Source organism: Anolis carolinensis, chromosome 4 (genome assembly GCF_035594765.1).
Source record: "Anolis carolinensis isolate JA03-04 chromosome 4, rAnoCar3.1.pri, whole genome shotgun sequence".
In the NCBI taxonomy this organism is placed as follows: Eukaryota; Metazoa; Chordata; class Lepidosauria; order Squamata; family Dactyloidae; genus Anolis; species Anolis carolinensis.
Window position 1 is genome coordinate 87,431,946 of NC_085844.1, and position 19,086 is coordinate 87,451,031.

Consider the following 19,086-nt stretch of genomic DNA (forward strand, 5'->3'; position numbering starts at 1 on the left):
GCCACACAACATGTAACAGTCAGTTGCATCATTGGAGGGATCAAAGGAATTCTGTTCATACGCTGGTTACCTCTGCTACTGTAGGTCTCAGTCTTCTACCCTGTTTCCCCGAAAATAAGACATCCCTGAAAAATAAGACCTAGTAGAAGTTTTGCTGAACTGCTAAATATAAGGCCTCCCCCGAAAGTAAGACCTAGCAAAGTATTTGTTTGGAAGCATGCCCAGCGTCTGCCAAATAGAACACCACAGCATGCAGGATTGGTAAATGTACATACCAGTTGTACATGGAAATAATGGTAGTAACAAGAAATTCTTGATAGGATTCACAGTTTGTCTGGTTATGCTGATTTGTGATGACAACTACTGTACAGTATATAATAAATGTTCATTTTTTTGTTAAACAATAAATGTGAATTCTTCTTCATGGAAAAATAAGACATCCTCTGGAAATAAGACCTAGCACATCTTTGGGAGCAAAAATTAATATAAGACTGTCTTATTTTCGGGGAAACACGGTAAACATTTCTGTTCTTACTAGGATGAAGAGTGTGTGCGGCTTGACAAAGAGCGGCTTGCAGCCCGTTTGGAAGGGCACAAGGAAGGCATTGTGCAGACAGAACAAATCAGGCAAGTCTTGCATTATTTCTGATATTGCTAATATAAGAATATAAAACTGCTTTTGACATAATTGCTTCTGAAAGAAGGAATTACAAAAATCTGAGAGCCACTTGAAAAAATGTGTAATACTGTACTTTGTATTTTTTATAAAAAAAATATAGCATAATACTTTGCAAGACTACCCATGGATATCTGAAAATGGAGATAATAGCAACCCTATATTTTGACCAAACTTTACTTGGAAAGTTTTGTGCAGAGGGAAGGACAATCTGCACCCTAGAAGAGTGGGCAGATCAATTTGCTGTGCATTATAAGGGGAAATGTGTAACTAATGCTTTGGCAATGAGCACAAGCACCCTGCAGCTATTGGGAATGCTACAATGTCCTCCTCTGAGGATTACATATCAATCGAATTCATGAAGCCTCATATTTGTGCTCTGTTCTTTTTTGTAAAGGTTTTACTGCTGACCAAGTAATCTCCTGGAACATTTTTTAAGCAACGTCAACACTGGCAGGATTGTGAAGGAGGGCGGGAAAATTGATTTTGTTGTTGGGACTACCTTTTTTGCAGTAAACATTGAATAAAGCATAAGCTGGAAAATAATGGGATTCTACACATGTTAAATAGATCTTCCCTCTGAGGAGTACAAAGAACTGATAAATCCACTTCACTATATATCCACTGCTTGTTAAAAAAGCAGACATATAGCAGTCTGGCTACCAAAATAGAAGTAATAAAAAGTGAAATCTGGTGAAAGAAAAAAGTCATCCTTGGTTGAAGTTTGGAAAAGGACTCAGAGCCCTTCCAGACAGGTCCTATATCCCAGAATCTGGTTCCAAGTTTTCTGCTTTAAACTGGATTATATGAGTCTGCACTGCCAGATAATCTGGGATAAACAGAAAACCTGGAATCAGATCCTGGGATATAGGGTCTATTTGGAAGGGCCCTCAGAGGATCTTTAAAAGCTCAAAATGCAAGATGCACTTGGTATGGTGGCTTCTTTTATATGTGGATGTGTTTAGTTTTGAATAAAAAGTTTGGTGAAACATGTTCAGCTGCTCTTTTTGTAGAATCTATCCCTGTTCTTTCCATGTTGTTTCTTCCTCTGGTACCAAATTTTCTGTTAGAGAAGCAATACTTGGGAATCAATTTGCTTCGTTAACTGGGTTATACTTACATAACTAAATGATAAGTTTGTGACTGACAAATATTCTGATATCTTATTTTAGATCCTTATCTGAAGCTATGTCTGTGGAAAAGATTGCTGCAATCAAAGCCAAAATCATGGCCAAGAAAAGGTCTACGATTAAGACTGATTTGGATGATGACATAACTGCTCTTAAACAGCGAAGTTTTGTTGATGCAGAGGTTGATGTAACAAGAGATATTGTCAGCAGAGAAAGGGTGTGGAGAACAAGAACTACCATCTTGCAAAGTACCGGCAAAGTAAGAGCTTGTTTTACCACATTTCTGTCCAACTAGTAATACATTTTAGAGCTTGAGAAGAAAAGTGCTTTCATGTGTACTGTGCTAACCTTGGAATATACAATAGACCAATTCCACATTTGTATACAAGAAAGTAAGCCCCATTACAGCCTATGTCACATAAATGCACACAGGATTACAGTCTGACACTTTCAGTGTTCACTCGCATGTTGTTTATTGTTCAGTGTACTTTAGTGACAATTATGTTTCTAATCCTAGTAGGGGTTGGTGTCTTCCAGCTGTTGTGACTGTTATGGTGTCTTCCAGCTTCATACAGATTGGAATAGTCCTTAATTTGATGCACCAAAGCTTTCCAGCAAAGTTACACAATTCTTAAAGTTGGACATTTTATATTTCTTCTGTCAGAATGTATCCCCGAGACATGATTACATGCGTTAGAAGTGTAACTTTCTTTGACTTCTGAGACCTATTTTGATTACAAAACTATCTACTAGTTATTGAGTTTGTGACTTAGTGATTGAAGAAGGTAATGCACACTCCACCCAGAGGAATTTAGATTAATTCAAGTGGATTGTTGGTTTTTAGAAACTAAAGGACTTCCCTTGAGATGCACATGTTTTTACAGTCTTGCAGCTGTGCTTCAAGTAGACCCACTGTTATCCTTTTTTACTACAGATTATATGTAATGTCGGTGTTAATCATTTGTTTAGGATTTGATGAACCAACATCATACTTCATTTCTGCTTTGTTCAAAATCTCCAGATTACATATTAAAATCATATAGAAAGTCTACCCATAAAGGTGCTTTTAGAAGCAGAATTTCGGGGTTTGAGTCAAGACATGTATCCTTCCTTACCTTTTTTTCATCTTAAATGATTTCTTTTATATCTGTCTACTGGGGTTTGGGAACTTGTCTCTGATATTAAAATAAATATGGACATTTTGGCAGAATTCTGACTTGAAATCTCAAAGGAAAGATTTTCAGTGTACTTTGTTCCTTTTAATCTGTATTGGTAGCAGTCAGTTGTAATACATACCTAGGCAGAAAGCAAAGTGAAAATTGGTCCACACTGTTGCAGAAGGGACTCCTATGCCAATCAAAATCATCCACTGAAGTAGCAAATACAATGTATTATATTTTGTGATACCAATATGAAGGCCTTTCAGTAGAAAATTCATGTGAAAATGTGTGCCAAATAGCAACTGTATTAGGTAAAAACAAATATTTCTTGACCTACAAAACCTAGGAAATATTCATTGACTCTGCTGCCTAAAAATATTCAGGATCTGGTTTGGCAGAAAAAAGATAAACCCTGTGAATAGTATGTGCTGTCTCTTTACGATTTAACCATATGTGCTTTGTTCTTCTAGAAAGTTGTTGATTTAAATTCCCATGTGGTGCACTTCAGAGAAATAACTTTAGATTTATATGGTGAGGCTTTAAGGATTTGGATTTGAAACTATTTTTTTCTATTTTTTTGTATTTTTTTTAAATTTTATTGTAGAACACACACACACACACACGATCTTGATATTCCACAATCAAAATACAAGTATTTTTCACCAGTCCCGCCACTCCCCATTCTCATCCATGAATACATATCCACCTTACATAATATGAAGGTACAGGAATACAACTGAATATTTATACCCCAGTCTGATCAAGCATGTAATTGTTTCCCTTGATTTCACCAGCTATTCTATTATCACTCAGAATCCTGTTAATCTTATACATAGCCGTCTGTCTGAGGTTCTCAAAAGTACTCATTATCCTGTATCCCGTTTTACGTTGTTTCCCCTCTTTCTCCCTCCGTCCTTCCCTCTTTCCCCTGGGAACAGTTTAGTAATCTTACTATACTTATAGTTGCTCAATCATGAGGGTGGTCTTATTATTTATTTAATTCCTTTATATTTATATTTCCCCCTTTTTTCTGGAAATGATACCCTTCCATTTTGCCTCCCAGGTCTTTTTGGTTTGGCCCATCCTATAATAGCTATTCCTTTCACTAATATAGTCTTGAAGTATTTATACCAAGTTTTTGTATCCCATTTCTTTTGGTCTTTCCAACCTAGGGAAACTGAGGTTTTAATTGCATCTAACATGTATTTTATTATTTCCTCCCATTCTTTAAGTTCCCCATTGCCTTCCATTTTTTGAACAAAAATTGTGTTTGTTCCAATCTATTTTTGTCCCCAATATCTCTTCCATTTTCTTCTTAATTATATTATAGAATCTTTGATTTTTTTTCACATTCCTACCACATGTGGGTTCTGGTTTTTCCACAATTATACCACCATTGTTTTGGGCAGGTTATTGTTATATAAGTCAGTTGCACAGAAGTTCTGTTCTGCTACTTGTACAAGTGAAGCCCAGAAACTCTGCTTCCATGAAGGTACAAATATTCCTTTAGATCACTCTTGGTACTTCCATATAGCTGTAATTTCCAGAATTCTGCCTGACAGTGCAGAGATCATGCTGTGATTTCGCTTCTCATTCTGCCAACTAAAACACTTTAAAAAATATTTGTTCTATATTTTACCCATATACTTATTTTCATTTATTTTGATAACACTATGTAACATGATTTTTGTTCCTGGGTTATAAATGTCATTTCCTAATTGGTTCAATCACAAAAACATGGAAAAAGTTTATCAAACTGGAACAACCTGCAGCACATTTTGCTATAGTTTTTCAATGAATGTCTCAACCAATTCAACATGGTTTGTGGCAGCCACAAAAATGAAGTTTCTAAGTTATAACAACTACTTTCAGAGTACAGTAAGTACCACACAATTAAACAGGAAATAACATTTTCAAACCAGGAATATATTTTTTTTTCAAATCTTGTTACATAGTATTAATGGATGATTTTGGCAAATATGATTACAGACTGTACCATTTATAATTATTAGCATCTACCGTTTATGTCGTATAAGTTGACTTCATGTATTAGTCTAGGGCAGGCATGAGGGCTAAAATTTTCATATGATCTGTGGATAGGTCAAGGATTCAATGTAGAAACATGTTATGGCAGAGATATTGGATGTTTCCTACGGGGGAGAGTGGAAATTGACACTTCTCTTACAAGAGATTATGCCCAGAAGGACATCTTACTCCATGTAAGCATTGCGTCCTGTAACACTCCATGTAAGCATTGCGTCCTCCCTGCCCCACATACATACACATACTTCTTCTTGCCTGATTTAAAGAACCTGCCATGAGAAAAGTGAACATTTCCAGGCGTGCCATCCTAGCTAAAAGGTGCAGTTCAGTAGACCATATGCTATCATCTAAATTACTTAACTTGACAATTTCAGTTATTTTAGTATTTAAAGAACCTGCTATGGGAAAAGTGCATGTGTGTGTGTGTGCTCAGCATTCCATTTACAGAAATGTGTGTGAAGGAGGATTGGTGTTTTTATGACTAGGGATTCTGCTCATATAAGAAAATGCCCCCCCCCCCGGCACTCTGCTCCTTGGCAGGAATATTTTTAGGTCTTTTTCCCAATTTTCCTTATCAGACATGATCTGTATCCCCATCCATTTATTAGTTTCTCTAATCTGACCCATCTTTTGGGCTTACCAACGTCCAGTTCAAGTAACCTGGCCAGTTGGCAGGCTTTAACGTAGTTCTGTAGGCAACATGTTCCCCAGCCTCCATTTTCTTGTGGAGTGAAAAATACTGTGTTAGCAATTCTATTCTTACCTGGCACCTACTATCCATCTTTTGATTGAATTGTCCCATTTATTTATTATTTTAGGTGGGCTACTAAATGGGTGAGTTTGGAATAAGTATAAAAATTTCAGTAATATCATTTTGTATGTCTTCAGCCTTGTTGTAATGTCCTAATTCCATTTTTCCAATTGTTAATTTGTTTACTTACTTTTTTCCATATTTGATTATAATTTATCTGGATTATATTGTTTATATTTTTAGGTATATAAATGCCCAGGTATTTTAACATCTTTTCCCTTAATGTCATCCATAGGGTAGATTGGGCTTCTTTTAACTCCTTCCAGTTCAGGTTTTTATGTAAAATTTCTGATTTTTCAATATTAATAGTTAGGTCTGAATTTTTTTCAAATGTTTAATTACTTCTGTTACTGCCCTTACTGGGTCCGCCATTGTGCCTATTAGGATTACGGCATTGTCTGCATATAAATTAATTTTTATTTCTTCTCCATCTATCTTATACCCTTTTATACTTTTGTCTGATCTAATTAAGTTAGCCTGAGGTGCTATTGCTCGGGCGAAAAGTAGTGGGGAGAGGGGCCAACCTTGTTTGGTTTAGCTTTTTATTTCAATAATTCTTGAATTGGATCAGTTTACTATTACTTCAGCTTGATTTTCTTTGTATAATTCTCTAATTACTCAACACATCTTTTTTCCTAAATTACACACCTCACATAATTTGGCCAGATATTTGTGATTTATTGTATCAAATGCTTCGTAAACGTCTAGTTTTATTAAGAGTAATTTTGTTTTCTCTCTTGTTGCGTGGTCGATTGCATTTATAATATTTCTGATTGGGTCAACAATCTTTTTTTTTTTTTTTGATAAACCCGTACTGATCTTCCTCAATTAGAGTGGGCATTATCTCTTTCAATCTATTTGCTATAATTTTTGTAAATATTTTATGGTCCACATTACATAAAGTGATAGGCCTATATGAGTTAGGGTCAATTTCCTCCTTATTTGGTTTTCAAAATTGTTATAATTTCTGATTTTTTCCATGTCTCTGGGGTTACTTTGTTTTCCATAATTTTATTATATAAGATTAGTAAATTAGGGGTAACTTCCTTTTGAATAATTTTATAGAAATTTGTAGTAAGCCTTTCGGGTCCTGGTGATGAATTAATTTTTAAGTTTTTAATTTCCTCCTCTATTTCTATTATTTAGCAAAAAATTAGACCCTCTCTCTCAAGTAGCATTGGATAAGAACATAACTAGGGAGAATTGGAAACTAAATGCAGACATTGCGAGCATGCTAATGGAAGATATATTTCTCTTTATAAGTGAATAGCACTTAATGACTAAATCATTTATTTTTGGAGTGCTGCCTTTGATTCAGTACTGGTGAGTATTTTATACACTATAAAACTTCTGATTTAGTAATCTGCACCTTCAGTTTTTATCTGTCTTTCTATCTGATTTATCATCGATCTAGTCATTTGGTCTTCACGTAAATCTACTTATTTGCCAAAATATACGATCCTGTGCTTTTCTTTTTCATTTCTGGCTGGATAACTTAACCATTGGTTTGTTCCTGAGGTCTGCCCAAGTGCCGCTTGTGGTCTCTTGGTATTCAGGTGGTTAGTCAACATGTCCATCAGTTGTCTTTTGTTCGTGCTATATGCCCTGCCCATCTGTTTTTGCCTCATAGATTTCATTAACCACATCACATACCTTGGTTCTCTGACACACCTCTATATTGCTGACTTTATCTCTTATTGCTCTCTGAGTCACTGCCAGTGTTTCCTCCTTAACTTTGTTGTTGTCCATGTTTCAGATGCATGTACCATTGCCGGCAAAACTGTACTGTTAAAGATATTTGCTCTGACTTTCATTGGCAGCTTATAACCTGTTAGCACTGTCTGGTTTCGATTAAAAGCCATCCAAGCAGCCTTGTGTCTTCTTGCCCATTCGCCATTTGCCAAATTATTTGACTGTACTTGTTGTCCAAGGTGTACATATTCAGTCACTTCCTCAATTGCATTTCTGTTTATAACAGGGCACACTGCTCATTTTTCATCCATTTTGTTTTCTTCAAGTTCATTTCCAGTCCTACTGATTTTGAGAGTCGAGCTAGTTGTTAGAGATCATGTTGTAAATCTTCTGGATTTTTGGCGAAAAGGACACAATTGTCTACAAAGAGGAGATGAGAAAGTTGTTCACTGTCAATTGAAATCTGGCCTTTAAATTTAGTTTTTTGGAAGAGGCTTTCGAGAGTTGCCACAAATAATTTTGTTGATATTGTAACTCCTTGATGCACTCCTGTGTTTATTCTGATATGACACACTTCTGACAACAGTTTTATATCCATTGTGCACCCTGTATTGATGCTTTTTATGATGTTCACATATGTGCAAGAACATTAAGGATATCATTTATCTCAACTGAGTCGAAGGCCGTTTGGTAATCAACAAAAGCAAGACAAAGCCATTACATTATTGTCACTGCAATAATTTAATTGACAACTAAAGTAATCTTAGAGAAAAGGCCATAGTGATCTTGTCAGATTTTGTGATTCCACATCAGAGGACTCTGAAAAATTGACTGGCATGTTCAAATATGTCAGCAGTGATACCAGTAGTCATTTTTATTCCACTCTATTGATGGGAATTGAGAGAAAAATGTTTAAGGAAACTAGGTTGAGAAAGGGTGCAGTACTATATGAAACCTGTAGTCAGAACTGGTTGTTTAGTTCTTTTTTTAATTACTCTTGTTTCCTTGTACATGATATTTTTGCTTTACTTGTTTTGCTCACTTCTGCTCATTATTGCTTGTTAATAGTGTAATTTTTGACTTAGGAAAAATAGCTTACTAATTTGTTGTGCTGGGTTCTTTTCAAAAGGGAATTTAGTTGCGGCTAGTTTTTTTGACTTTTATTTTAATCAGAATGAGTAATTCTGAATTTTATTCAGAATGATTTCATTCATTTTATTCAGAATGAATAAAAGAAAAATATATTACATTTTAGTATTGGGTTCGCAGAGGCTAGGGCTGCCTTTGTATTAACACTACTATGACTTCCATCAGTCAGTATTCTTATCCTTAAATATTAATCTTTGCTCTTTTATTTGTAGACTAAAACACCTCAAATGATCTTCAATGAATGTGAAATATTTTTAGTGTTGGGAACTTTTAACTTTCTCTTGCAGTATCTGGGGGTAAAACTATTTGTCCAGAGAACTTCATTCTGAAAACACTTTCTTCAGTAGTTACTGCAAGAAACCTGAATTCTCAGAAGGTCATTTTTACATTAAAGATGCTGGGCTGCCTTTTAAGACTCTGAGCTGCCTTTAAGTTTTCTTTACATAGATCTTGTCTCTAAGCACTTTTTTCATGTCAGGAGCAACTTGAGTTGCTTCTGGAGTGGGAGAATTAGCCGTCTGCAAGGACGTTGCCCAGGGGACGTCTTGAAAGAATACGAAAGGAAGAATCCCATTGCTTCCCCTGACTATTTTCACTGTGAGCACTAGGTGGTAGTCTTGTTCCATTACATTTCATACTGAAGAATGAATCTGATACATCATGCAAGAGAATCAACATGGATTTAGAGGACTGTCTCTTGTGTTTGTTCATTCAGACTACAGATTTCAGTAATTTTAAAAGCTGCCCCACATTATCAATTAGCCATGCTTATATCAAAGCAATTTAGAACACAGAAGGAGAAATACCCATTTAAATAATTGATTTGAATTGAGTTTCCCATTACATAATTCATATATTTTCTGATCAAGAGTGTTTAATGGTTGCTGAACAATGGCCTAATTCCTATTGTTAGACTCCTCTAGATTAAGTGTATTGGATCAATGGGAACTTGGTAAATCAACATTTATGTAAGTTTCATTGATTAATTGTATCCTAGTTCAGTGTACTGGTAAATAGGATTTAAAGCAATGGAAATCTATACAATCTAGATTAGTTTTGTTTATTCCCTTATAGGTAGACCTACATATTTCCAAAAAGATAACATCTCTCTAGTAATTTCTAGGGCCCCCAGTGTGACTGGAGGAAATTGACCATAGAGTCAAACAAGATTACTAGAGATCAAATCTGTGAATAAGCTAATTTGCAAAAGTCAAAATTTCAAATGTGAAATTCTGACTGCAATTCCTACCTTTTTAAGAAAGAAACAAACAAGCACCTCAAGGATATGCATGCTTAATGGTAGTAAGGTAAAGTTAAAGGTTTTCCCCTGACATTAAGTATAGTCATGTCCGACTCTGGGGATTGGTGCTCATCTCCATTTCTAAGCTGAATTGGTGGTGTTGTCTGTAGACAACTCCAAGGTCATGTGGCCGGCATGACTGCATGGAGCGCCATTACCTTTCCACAGGAGCCTTACCTATTGATCTACTCACATTTGCATGTTTTCAAAGTGTTAGGTTGGCAGAAGCTGGACTAATAGTGGGAGCTCACCCCGCTCCCCAGGTTCAAATTGCCAACCTTTCAATCAGTAAGTTCAGAAGCTCAGCGGTTTAATCCGCTGCGCCATTGGGGGGCTCCTAATGGTAGTAAACTCCAATGAATTCTTTAAGAATTATTTCTGTCTTCACAGATTTTTGTCAGGTTACCAAAGACATTGAGTATTTGCTTAACCAAAGCATGCTTGGATTAAATAGATGATTTTTTTCAGAGATTGCCGGAGGAGGCTTTCTAGCCTCTCCCTATATGGTTGTCTTCCTTTTTATTTCAATCTCATTAGTAGGATAACTGTTTGAAACTTGAGTCTGAATGTTTAGGTCTGAACTGTGATTGGAAAGTTTGCAACCAAAATTAAAGGATGGTTGCAGCTTTGCTCGGTGAATTGCCCTTTCCTCCTTGATTTCTTTCTTTCTTTCTTTTTGGATTCTCTCCTAGCTCCAATTAGCAATGATTAGATAATTGGTGGTTGCTCTACTTGCAGTACTCTTTCAAAGTGATTTTCCAGCTTCCTGTATCTCCACACTTTTAGGCTAATCACCCAGACAACTAAACTTTTTCTACAGAGGTTTGAAAGAGGGAATAGAACAGAAATTGGTGTGAAAATTCTTTGTTCAATAGTTTGCTGGTTTACAGAAGACACTTTAATTCCCACTGTTGCTTTTTACTGTTAGTGGAGTGAGCTTACTGCATAGCATAGGAGGTCATAGGATTTCGTAACTTATCAAACAGTTTGGGTTATCAAAAATACATTCTTTTGCAAATGCCAGCTGAACATTAGAAAAACTCAAATATGTTAGGAAGAGTTCATTTTTAAGAACCTACAAAGGATGCATTACTTTTCTCAAAGCTTCAAAAATTTACTACTTGGACTGCAGCTGCCAGAATCTCATATCCAGCAGGCTCAGTGCTCACACTAGTTGTGGAACTCATGGAGATTTTAGTCTAAAAGGACTGTGGAAATGTTATTCTAAGAAAGGTAACCTTTCCATACTTTGATCCCACTGTGCATGCTGCTACCTGTACAAGTGAAGCCCAGAAACTCTGCTTCCATGAAGAAACAAATATTCCTTTAGATCACTCTTGGTACTTCCATATAGCTGTAATTTCCAGAATTCTGCCTGACAGTGCAGAGATCATGCCGTGATTTCGCTTCTCATTCTGCCAACTAGAACACTTTTAAAAAATATTTGTTCTATATTTTACCCATAGACTGATTTTCATTTATTTTGATAACACTATGTAACATGATTTTTGTTCCTGGGTTATAAATGTCATTTCCTAATTGGTTCAATCACAAAAACATGGAAAAAGTTTATCAAACTGGAACAACCTGCAGCACATTTTGCTATAGTTTTTCAATGAATGTCTCAACCAATTCAACATGGTTTGTGGCAGCCACAAAAATGAAGTTTCTAAGTTATAACAACTACTTTCAGAGTACAGTAAGTACCACACAATTAAACAGGAAATAACATTTTCAAACCAGGAATATATTTTTTTTTCAAATCTTGTTACATAGTATTAATGGATGATTTTGGCAAATATGATTACAGACTGTACCATTTATAATTATTAGCATCTACCGTTTATGTCGTATAAGTTGACTTCATGTATTAGTCTAGGGCAGGCATGAGGGCTAAAATTTTCATATGATCTGTGGATAGGTCAAGGATTCAATGTAGAAACATGTTATGGCAGAGATATTGGATGTTTCCTACGGGGGAGAGTGGAAATTGACACTTCTCTTACAAGAGATTATGCCCAGAAGGACATCTTACTCCATGTAAGCATTGCGTCCTGTAACACTCCATGTAAGCATTGCGTCCTCCCTGCCCCACATACATACACATACTTCTTCTTGCCTGATTTAAAGAACCTGCCATGAGAAAAGTGAACATTTCCAGGCGTGCCATCCTAGCTAAAAGGTGCAGTTCAGTAGACCATATGCTATCATCTAAATTACTTAACTTGACAATTTCAGTTATTTTAGTATTTAAAGAACCTGCTATGGGAAAAGTGCATGTGTGTGTGTGTGCTCAGCATTCCATTTACAGAAATGTGTGTGAAGGAGGATTGGTGTTTTTATGACTAGGGATTCTGCTCATATAAGAAAATGCCCCCCCCCCGGCACTCTGCTCCTTGGCAGGAATATTTTTAGGTCTTTTTCCCAATTTTCCTTATCAGACATGATCTGTATCCCCATCCATTTATTAGTTTCTCTAATCTGACCCATCTTTTGGGCTTACCAACGTCCAGTTCAAGTAACCTGGCCAGTTGGCAGGCTTTAACGTAGTTCTGTAGGCAACATGTTCCCCAGCCTCCATTTTCTTGTGGAGTGAAAAATACTGTGTTAGCAATTCTATTCTTACCTGGCACCTACTATCCATCTTTTGATTGAATTGTCCCATTTATTTATTATTTTAGGTGGGCTACTAAATGGGTGAGTTTGGAATAAGTATAAAAATTTCAGTAATATCATTTTGTATGTCTTCAGCCTTGTTGTAATGTCCTAATTCCATTTTTCCAATTGTTAATTTGTTTACTTACTTTTTTCCATATTTGATTATAATTTATCTGGATTATATTGTTTATATTTTTAGGTATATAAATGCCCAGGTATTTTAACATCTTTTCCCTTAATGTCATCCATAGGGTAGATTGGGCTTCTTTTAACTCCTTCCAGTTCAGGTTTTTATGTAAAATTTCTGATTTTTCAATATTAATAGTTAGGTCTGAATTTTTTTCAAATGTTTAATTACTTCTGTTACTGCCCTTACTGGGTCCGCCATTGTGCCTATTAGGATTACGGCATTGTCTGCATATAAATTAATTTTTATTTCTTCTCCATCTATCTTATACCCTTTTATACTTTTGTCTGATCTAATTAAGTTAGCCTGAGGTGCTATTGCTCGGGCGAAAAGTAGTGGGGAGAGGGGCCAACCTTGTTTGGTTTAGCTTTTTATTTCAATAATTCTTGAATTGGATCAGTTTACTATTACTTCAGCTTGATTTTCTTTGTATAATTCTCTAATTACTCAACACATCTTTTTTCCTAAATTACACACCTCACATAATTTGGCCAGATATTTGTGATTTATTGTATCAAATGCTTCGTAAACGTCTAGTTTTATTAAGAGTAATTTTGTTTTCTCTCTTGTTGCGTGGTCGATTGCATTTATAATATTTCTGATTGGGTCAACAATCTTTTTTTTTTTTTTGATAAACCCGTACTGATCTTCCTCAATTAGAGTGGGCATTATCTCTTTCAATCTATTTGCTATAATTTTTGTAAATATTTTATGGTCCACATTACATAAAGTGATAGGCCTATATGAGTTAGGGTCAATTTCCTCCTTATTTGGTTTTCAAAATTGTTATAATTTCTGATTTTTTCCATGTCTCTGGGGTTACTTTGTTTTCCATAATTTTATTATATAAGATTAGTAAATTAGGGGTAACTTCCTTTTGAATAATTTTATAGAAATTTGTAGTAAGCCTTTCGGGTCCTGGTGATGAATTAATTTTTAAGTTTTTAATTTCCTCCTCTATTTCTATTATTTAGCAAAAAATTAGACCCTCTCTCTCAAGTAGCATTGGATAAGAACATAACTAGGGAGAATTGGAAACTAAATGCAGACATTGCGAGCATGCTAATGGAAGATATATTTCTCTTTATAAGTGAATAGCACTTAATGACTAAATCATTTATTTTTGGAGTGCTGCCTTTGATTCAGTACTGGTGAGTATTTTATACACTATAAAACTTCTGATTTAGTAATCTGCACCTTCAGTTTTTATCTGTCTTTCTATCTGATTTATCATCGATCTAGTCATTTGGTCTTCACGTAAATCTACTTATTTGCCAAAATATACGATCCTGTGCTTTTCTTTTTCATTTCTGGCTGGATAACTTAACCATTGGTTTGTTCCTGAGGTCTGCCCAAGTGCCGCTTGTGGTCTCTTGGTATTCAGGTGGTTAGTCAACATGTCCATCAGTTGTCTTTTGTTCGTGCTATATGCCCTGCCCATCTGTTTTTGCCTCATAGATTTCATTAACCACATCACATACCTTGGTTCTCTGACACACCTCTATATTGCTGACTTTATCTCTTATTGCTCTCTGAGTCACTGCCAGTGTTTCCTCCTTAACTTTGTTGTTGTCCATGTTTCAGATGCATGTACCATTGCCGGCAAAACTGTACTGTTAAAGATATTTGCTCTGACTTTCATTGGCAGCTTATAACCTGTTAGCACTGTCTGGTTTCGATTAAAAGCCATCCAAGCAGCCTTGTGTCTTCTTGCCCATTCGCCATTTGCCAAATTATTTGACTGTACTTGTTGTCCAAGGTGTACATATTCAGTCACTTCCTCAATTGCATTTCTGTTTATAACAGGGCACACTGCTCATTTTTCATCCATTTTGTTTTCTTCAAGTTCATTTCCAGTCCTACTGATTTTGAGAGTCGAGCTAGTTGTTAGAGATCATGTTGTAAATCTTCTGGATTTTTGGCGAAAAGGACACAATTGTCTACAAAGAGGAGATGAGAAAGTTGTTCACTGTCAATTGAAATCTGGCCTTTAAATTTAGTTTTTTGGAAGAGGCTTTCGAGAGTTGCCACAAATAATTTTGTTGATATTGTAACTCCTTGATGCACTCCTGTGTTTATTCTGATATGACACACTTCTGACAACAGTTTTATATCCATTGTGCACCCTGTATTGATGCTTTTTATGATGTTCACATATGTGCAAGAACATTAAGGATATCATTTATCTCAACTGAGTCGAAGGCCGTTTGGTAATCAACAAAAGCAAGACAAAGCCATTACATTATTGTCACTGCAATAATTTAATTGACAACTAAAGTAATCTTAGAGAAAAGGCCATAGTGATCTTGTCAGATTTTGTGATTCCACATCAGAGGACTCTGAAAAATTGACTGGCATGTTCAAATATGTCAGCAGTGATACCAGTAGTCATTTTTATTCCACTCTATTGATGGGAATTGAGAGAAAAATGTTTAAGGAAACTAGGTTGAGAAAGGGTGCAGTACTATATGAAACCTGTAGTCAGAACTGGTTGTTTAGTTCTTTTTTTAATTACTCTTGTTTCCTTGTACATGATATTTTTGCTTTACTTGTTTTGCTCACTTCTGCTCATTATTGCTTGTTAATAGTGTAATTTTTGACTTAGGAAAAATAGCTTACTAATTTGTTGTGCTGGGTTCTTTTCAAAAGGGAATTTAGTTGCGGCTAGTTTTTTTGACTTTTATTTTAATCAGAATGAGTAATTCTGAATTTTATTCAGAATGATTTCATTCATTTTATTCAGAATGAATAAAAGAAAAATATATTACATTTTAGTATTGGGTTCGCAGAGGCTAGGGCTGCCTTTGTATTAACACTACTATGACTTCCATCAGTCAGTATTCTTATCCTTAAATATTAATCTTTGCTCTTTTATTTGTAGACTAAAACACCTCAAATGATCTTCAATGAATGTGAAATATTTTTAGTGTTGGGAACTTTTAACTTTCTCTTGCAGTATCTGGGGGTAAAACTATTTGTCCAGAGAACTTCATTCTGAAAACACTTTCTTCAGTAGTTACTGCAAGAAACCTGAATTCTCAGAAGGTCATTTTTACATTAAAGATGCTGGGCTGCCTTTTAAGACTCTGAGCTGCCTTTAAGTTTTCTTTACATAGATCTTGTCTCTAAGCACTTTTTTCATGTCAGGAGCAACTTGAGTTGCTTCTGGAGTGGGAGAATTAGCCGTCTGCAAGGAGGTTGCCCAGGGGACGTCTTGAAAGAATACGAAAGGAAGAATCCCATTGCTTCCCCTGACTATTTTCACTGTGAGCACTAGGTGGTAGTCTTGTTCCATTACATTTCATACTGAAGAATGAATCTGATACATCATGCAAGAGAATCAACATGGATTTAGAGGACTGTCTCTTGTGTTTGTTCATTCAGACTACAGATTTCAGTAATTTTAAAAGCTGCCCCACATTATCAATTAGCCATGCTTATATCAAAGCAATTTAGAACACAGAAGGAGAAATACCCATTTAAATAATTGATTTGAATTGAGTTTCCCATTACATAATTCATATATTTTCTGATCAAGAGTGTTTAATGGTTGCTGAACAATGGCCTAATTCCTATTGTTAGACTCCTCTAGATTAAGTGTATTGGATCAATGGGAACTTGGTAAATCAACATTTATGTAAGTTTCATTGATTAATTGTATCCTAGTTCAGTGTACTGGTAAATAGGATTTAAAGCAATGGAAATCTATACAATCTAGATTAGTTTTGTTTATTCCCTTATAGGTAGACCTACATATTTCCAAAAAGATAACATCTCTCTAGTAATTTCTAGGGCCCCCAGTGTGACTGGAGGAAATTGACCATAGAGTCAAACAAGATTACTAGAGATCAAATCTGTGAATAAGCTAATTTGCAAAAGTCAAAATTTCAAATGTGAAATTCTGACTGCAATTCCTACCTTTTTAAGAAAGAAACAAACAAGCACCTCAAGGATATGCATGCTTAATGGTAGTAAGGTAAAGTTAAAGGTTTTCCCCTGACATTAAGTATAGTCATGTCCGACTCTGGGGATTGGTGCTCATCTCCATTTCTAAGCTGAATTGGTGGTGTTGTCTGTAGACAACTCCAAGGTCATGTGGCCGGCATGACTGCATGGAGCGCCATTACCTTTCCACAGGAGCCTTACCTATTGATCTACTCACATTTGCATGTTTTCAAAGTGTTAGGTTGGCAGAAGCTGGACTAATAGTGGGAGCTCACCCCGCTCCCCAGGTTCAAATTGCCAACCTTTCAATCAGTAAGTTCAGAAGCTCAGCGGTTTAATCCGCTGCGCCATTGGGGGGCTCCTAATGGTAGTAAACTCCAATGAATTCTTTAAGAATTATTTCTGTCTTCACAGATTTTTGTCAGGTTACCAAAGACATTGAGTATTTGCTTAACCAAAGCATGCTTGGATTAAATAGATGATTTTTTTCAGAGATTGCCGGAGGAGGCTTTCTAGCCTCTCCCTATATGGTTGTCTTCCTTTTTATTTCAATCTCATTAGTAGGATAACTGTTTGAAACTTGAGTCTGAATGTTTAGGTCTGAACTGTGATTGGAAAGTTTGCAACCAAAATTAAAGGATGGTTGCAGCTTTGCTCGGTGAATTGCCCTTTCCTCCTTGATTTCTTTCTTTCTTTCTTTTTGGATTCTCTCCTAGCTCCAATTAGCAATGATTAGATAATTGGTGGTTGCTCTACTTGCAGTACTCTTTCAAAGTGATTTTCCAGCTTCCTGTATCTCCACACTTTTAGGCTAATCACCCAGACAACTAAACTTTTTCTACAGAGGTTTGAAAGAGGGAATAGAACAGAAATTGGTGTGAAAATTCTTTGTTCAATAGTTTGCTGGTTTACAGAAGACACTTTAATTCCCACTGTTGCTTTTTACTGTTAGTGGAGTGAGCTTACTGCATAGCATAGGAGGTCATAGGATTTCGTAACTTATCAAACAGTTTGGGTTATCAAAAATACATTCTTTTGCAAATGCCAGCTGAACATTAGAAAAACTCAAATATGTTAGGAAGAGTTCATTTTTAAGAACCTACAAAGGATGCATTACTTTTCTCAAAGCTTCAAAAATTTACTACTTGGACTGCAGCTGCCAGAATCTCATATCCAGCAGGCTCAGTGCTCACACTAGTTGTGGAACTCATGGAGATTTTAGTCTAAAAGGACTGTGGAAATGTTATTCTAAGAAAGGTAACCTTTCCATACTTTGATCCCACTGTGCATGCTGCTACCTGTACAAGTGAAGCCCAGAAACTCTGCTTCCATGAAGAAACAAATATTCCTTTAGATCACTCTTGGTACTTCCATATAGCTGTAATTTCCAGAATTCTGCCTGACAGTGCAGAGATCATGCCGTGATTTCGCTTCTCATTCTGCCAACTAGAACACTTTTAAAAAATATTTGTTCTATATTTTACCCATAGACTGATTTTCATTTATTTTGATAACACTATGTAACATGATTTTTGTTCCTGGGTTATAAATGTCATTTCCTAATTGGTTCAATCACAAAAACATGGAAAAAGTTTATCAAACTGGAACAACCTGCAGCACATTTTGCTATAGTTTTTCAGTGAATGTCTCATAGAGTCTCAACCAATTCAACATGGTTTGTGGCAGCCACAAAAATGAAGTTTCTAAGTTATAACAACTACTTTCAGAGTACAGTAAGTACCACACAATTAAACAGGAAATAACACTTTCAAACCAGGAATATATTTTTTTTCAAATTTTGTTACATACGGTAGTATTAATGGATGATTTTGGCAAATATGATTACAGACGGTACCATTTATAATTATTAGCATCTACCGTTTATGTCGTGTATAAGTTGATTTCATGTATTAGTCTAGGGCAGGCATGGGGGCTAAAATTTTCATATGATCTGTGGATAGGTCAAGGATTCAATGTAGAAACATGTTATGGCAGAGATATTGGATGTTTCCTACGGGGGAGAGTGGAAATTGACACTTCTTTTACAAGAGATTATGCCCAGAAGGACATCTTACTCCACGTAAGCATTGCCTCCTTTAACATAAATGCTCCCTGCCCCACATACACACTGCTTCTTGCCTGATTTAAAGAACTTGCCATGAGAAAATGCCCCCCCCCCCCCCGGCACTCTGCTCCTTGGCAGGAATTTTAAAGAGCCTTGCTGAGGCATAGAAAATGTGTGCATAAGTGGGATATGTGCTTTTATGACTGGAGGCTATGTCAGGATAGACGTTTTTCAGAGCAGTTTTAGTGTATAGACTAGTGCTTCTTAAAC

At 35.9% G+C, this 19,086-nt stretch overlaps 1 protein-coding gene across 1 annotated transcript in view; it reads left to right on the top strand.

Annotated features, from left to right (window-relative positions):
• cdc73 (cell division cycle 73) overlaps positions 1-19,086 on the top strand; it is a 159,704-nt gene that overhangs the window by 10,644 nt on the left and 129,974 nt on the right. The window contains exons 6-7 of the mRNA XM_062980754.1: positions 539-627; positions 1,849-2,065. Of these exons, the coding sequence (XP_062836824.1) occupies positions 539-627; positions 1,849-2,065 (306 nt within the window). The remainder of the gene's footprint in view (positions 1-538; positions 628-1,848; positions 2,066-19,086) is intronic.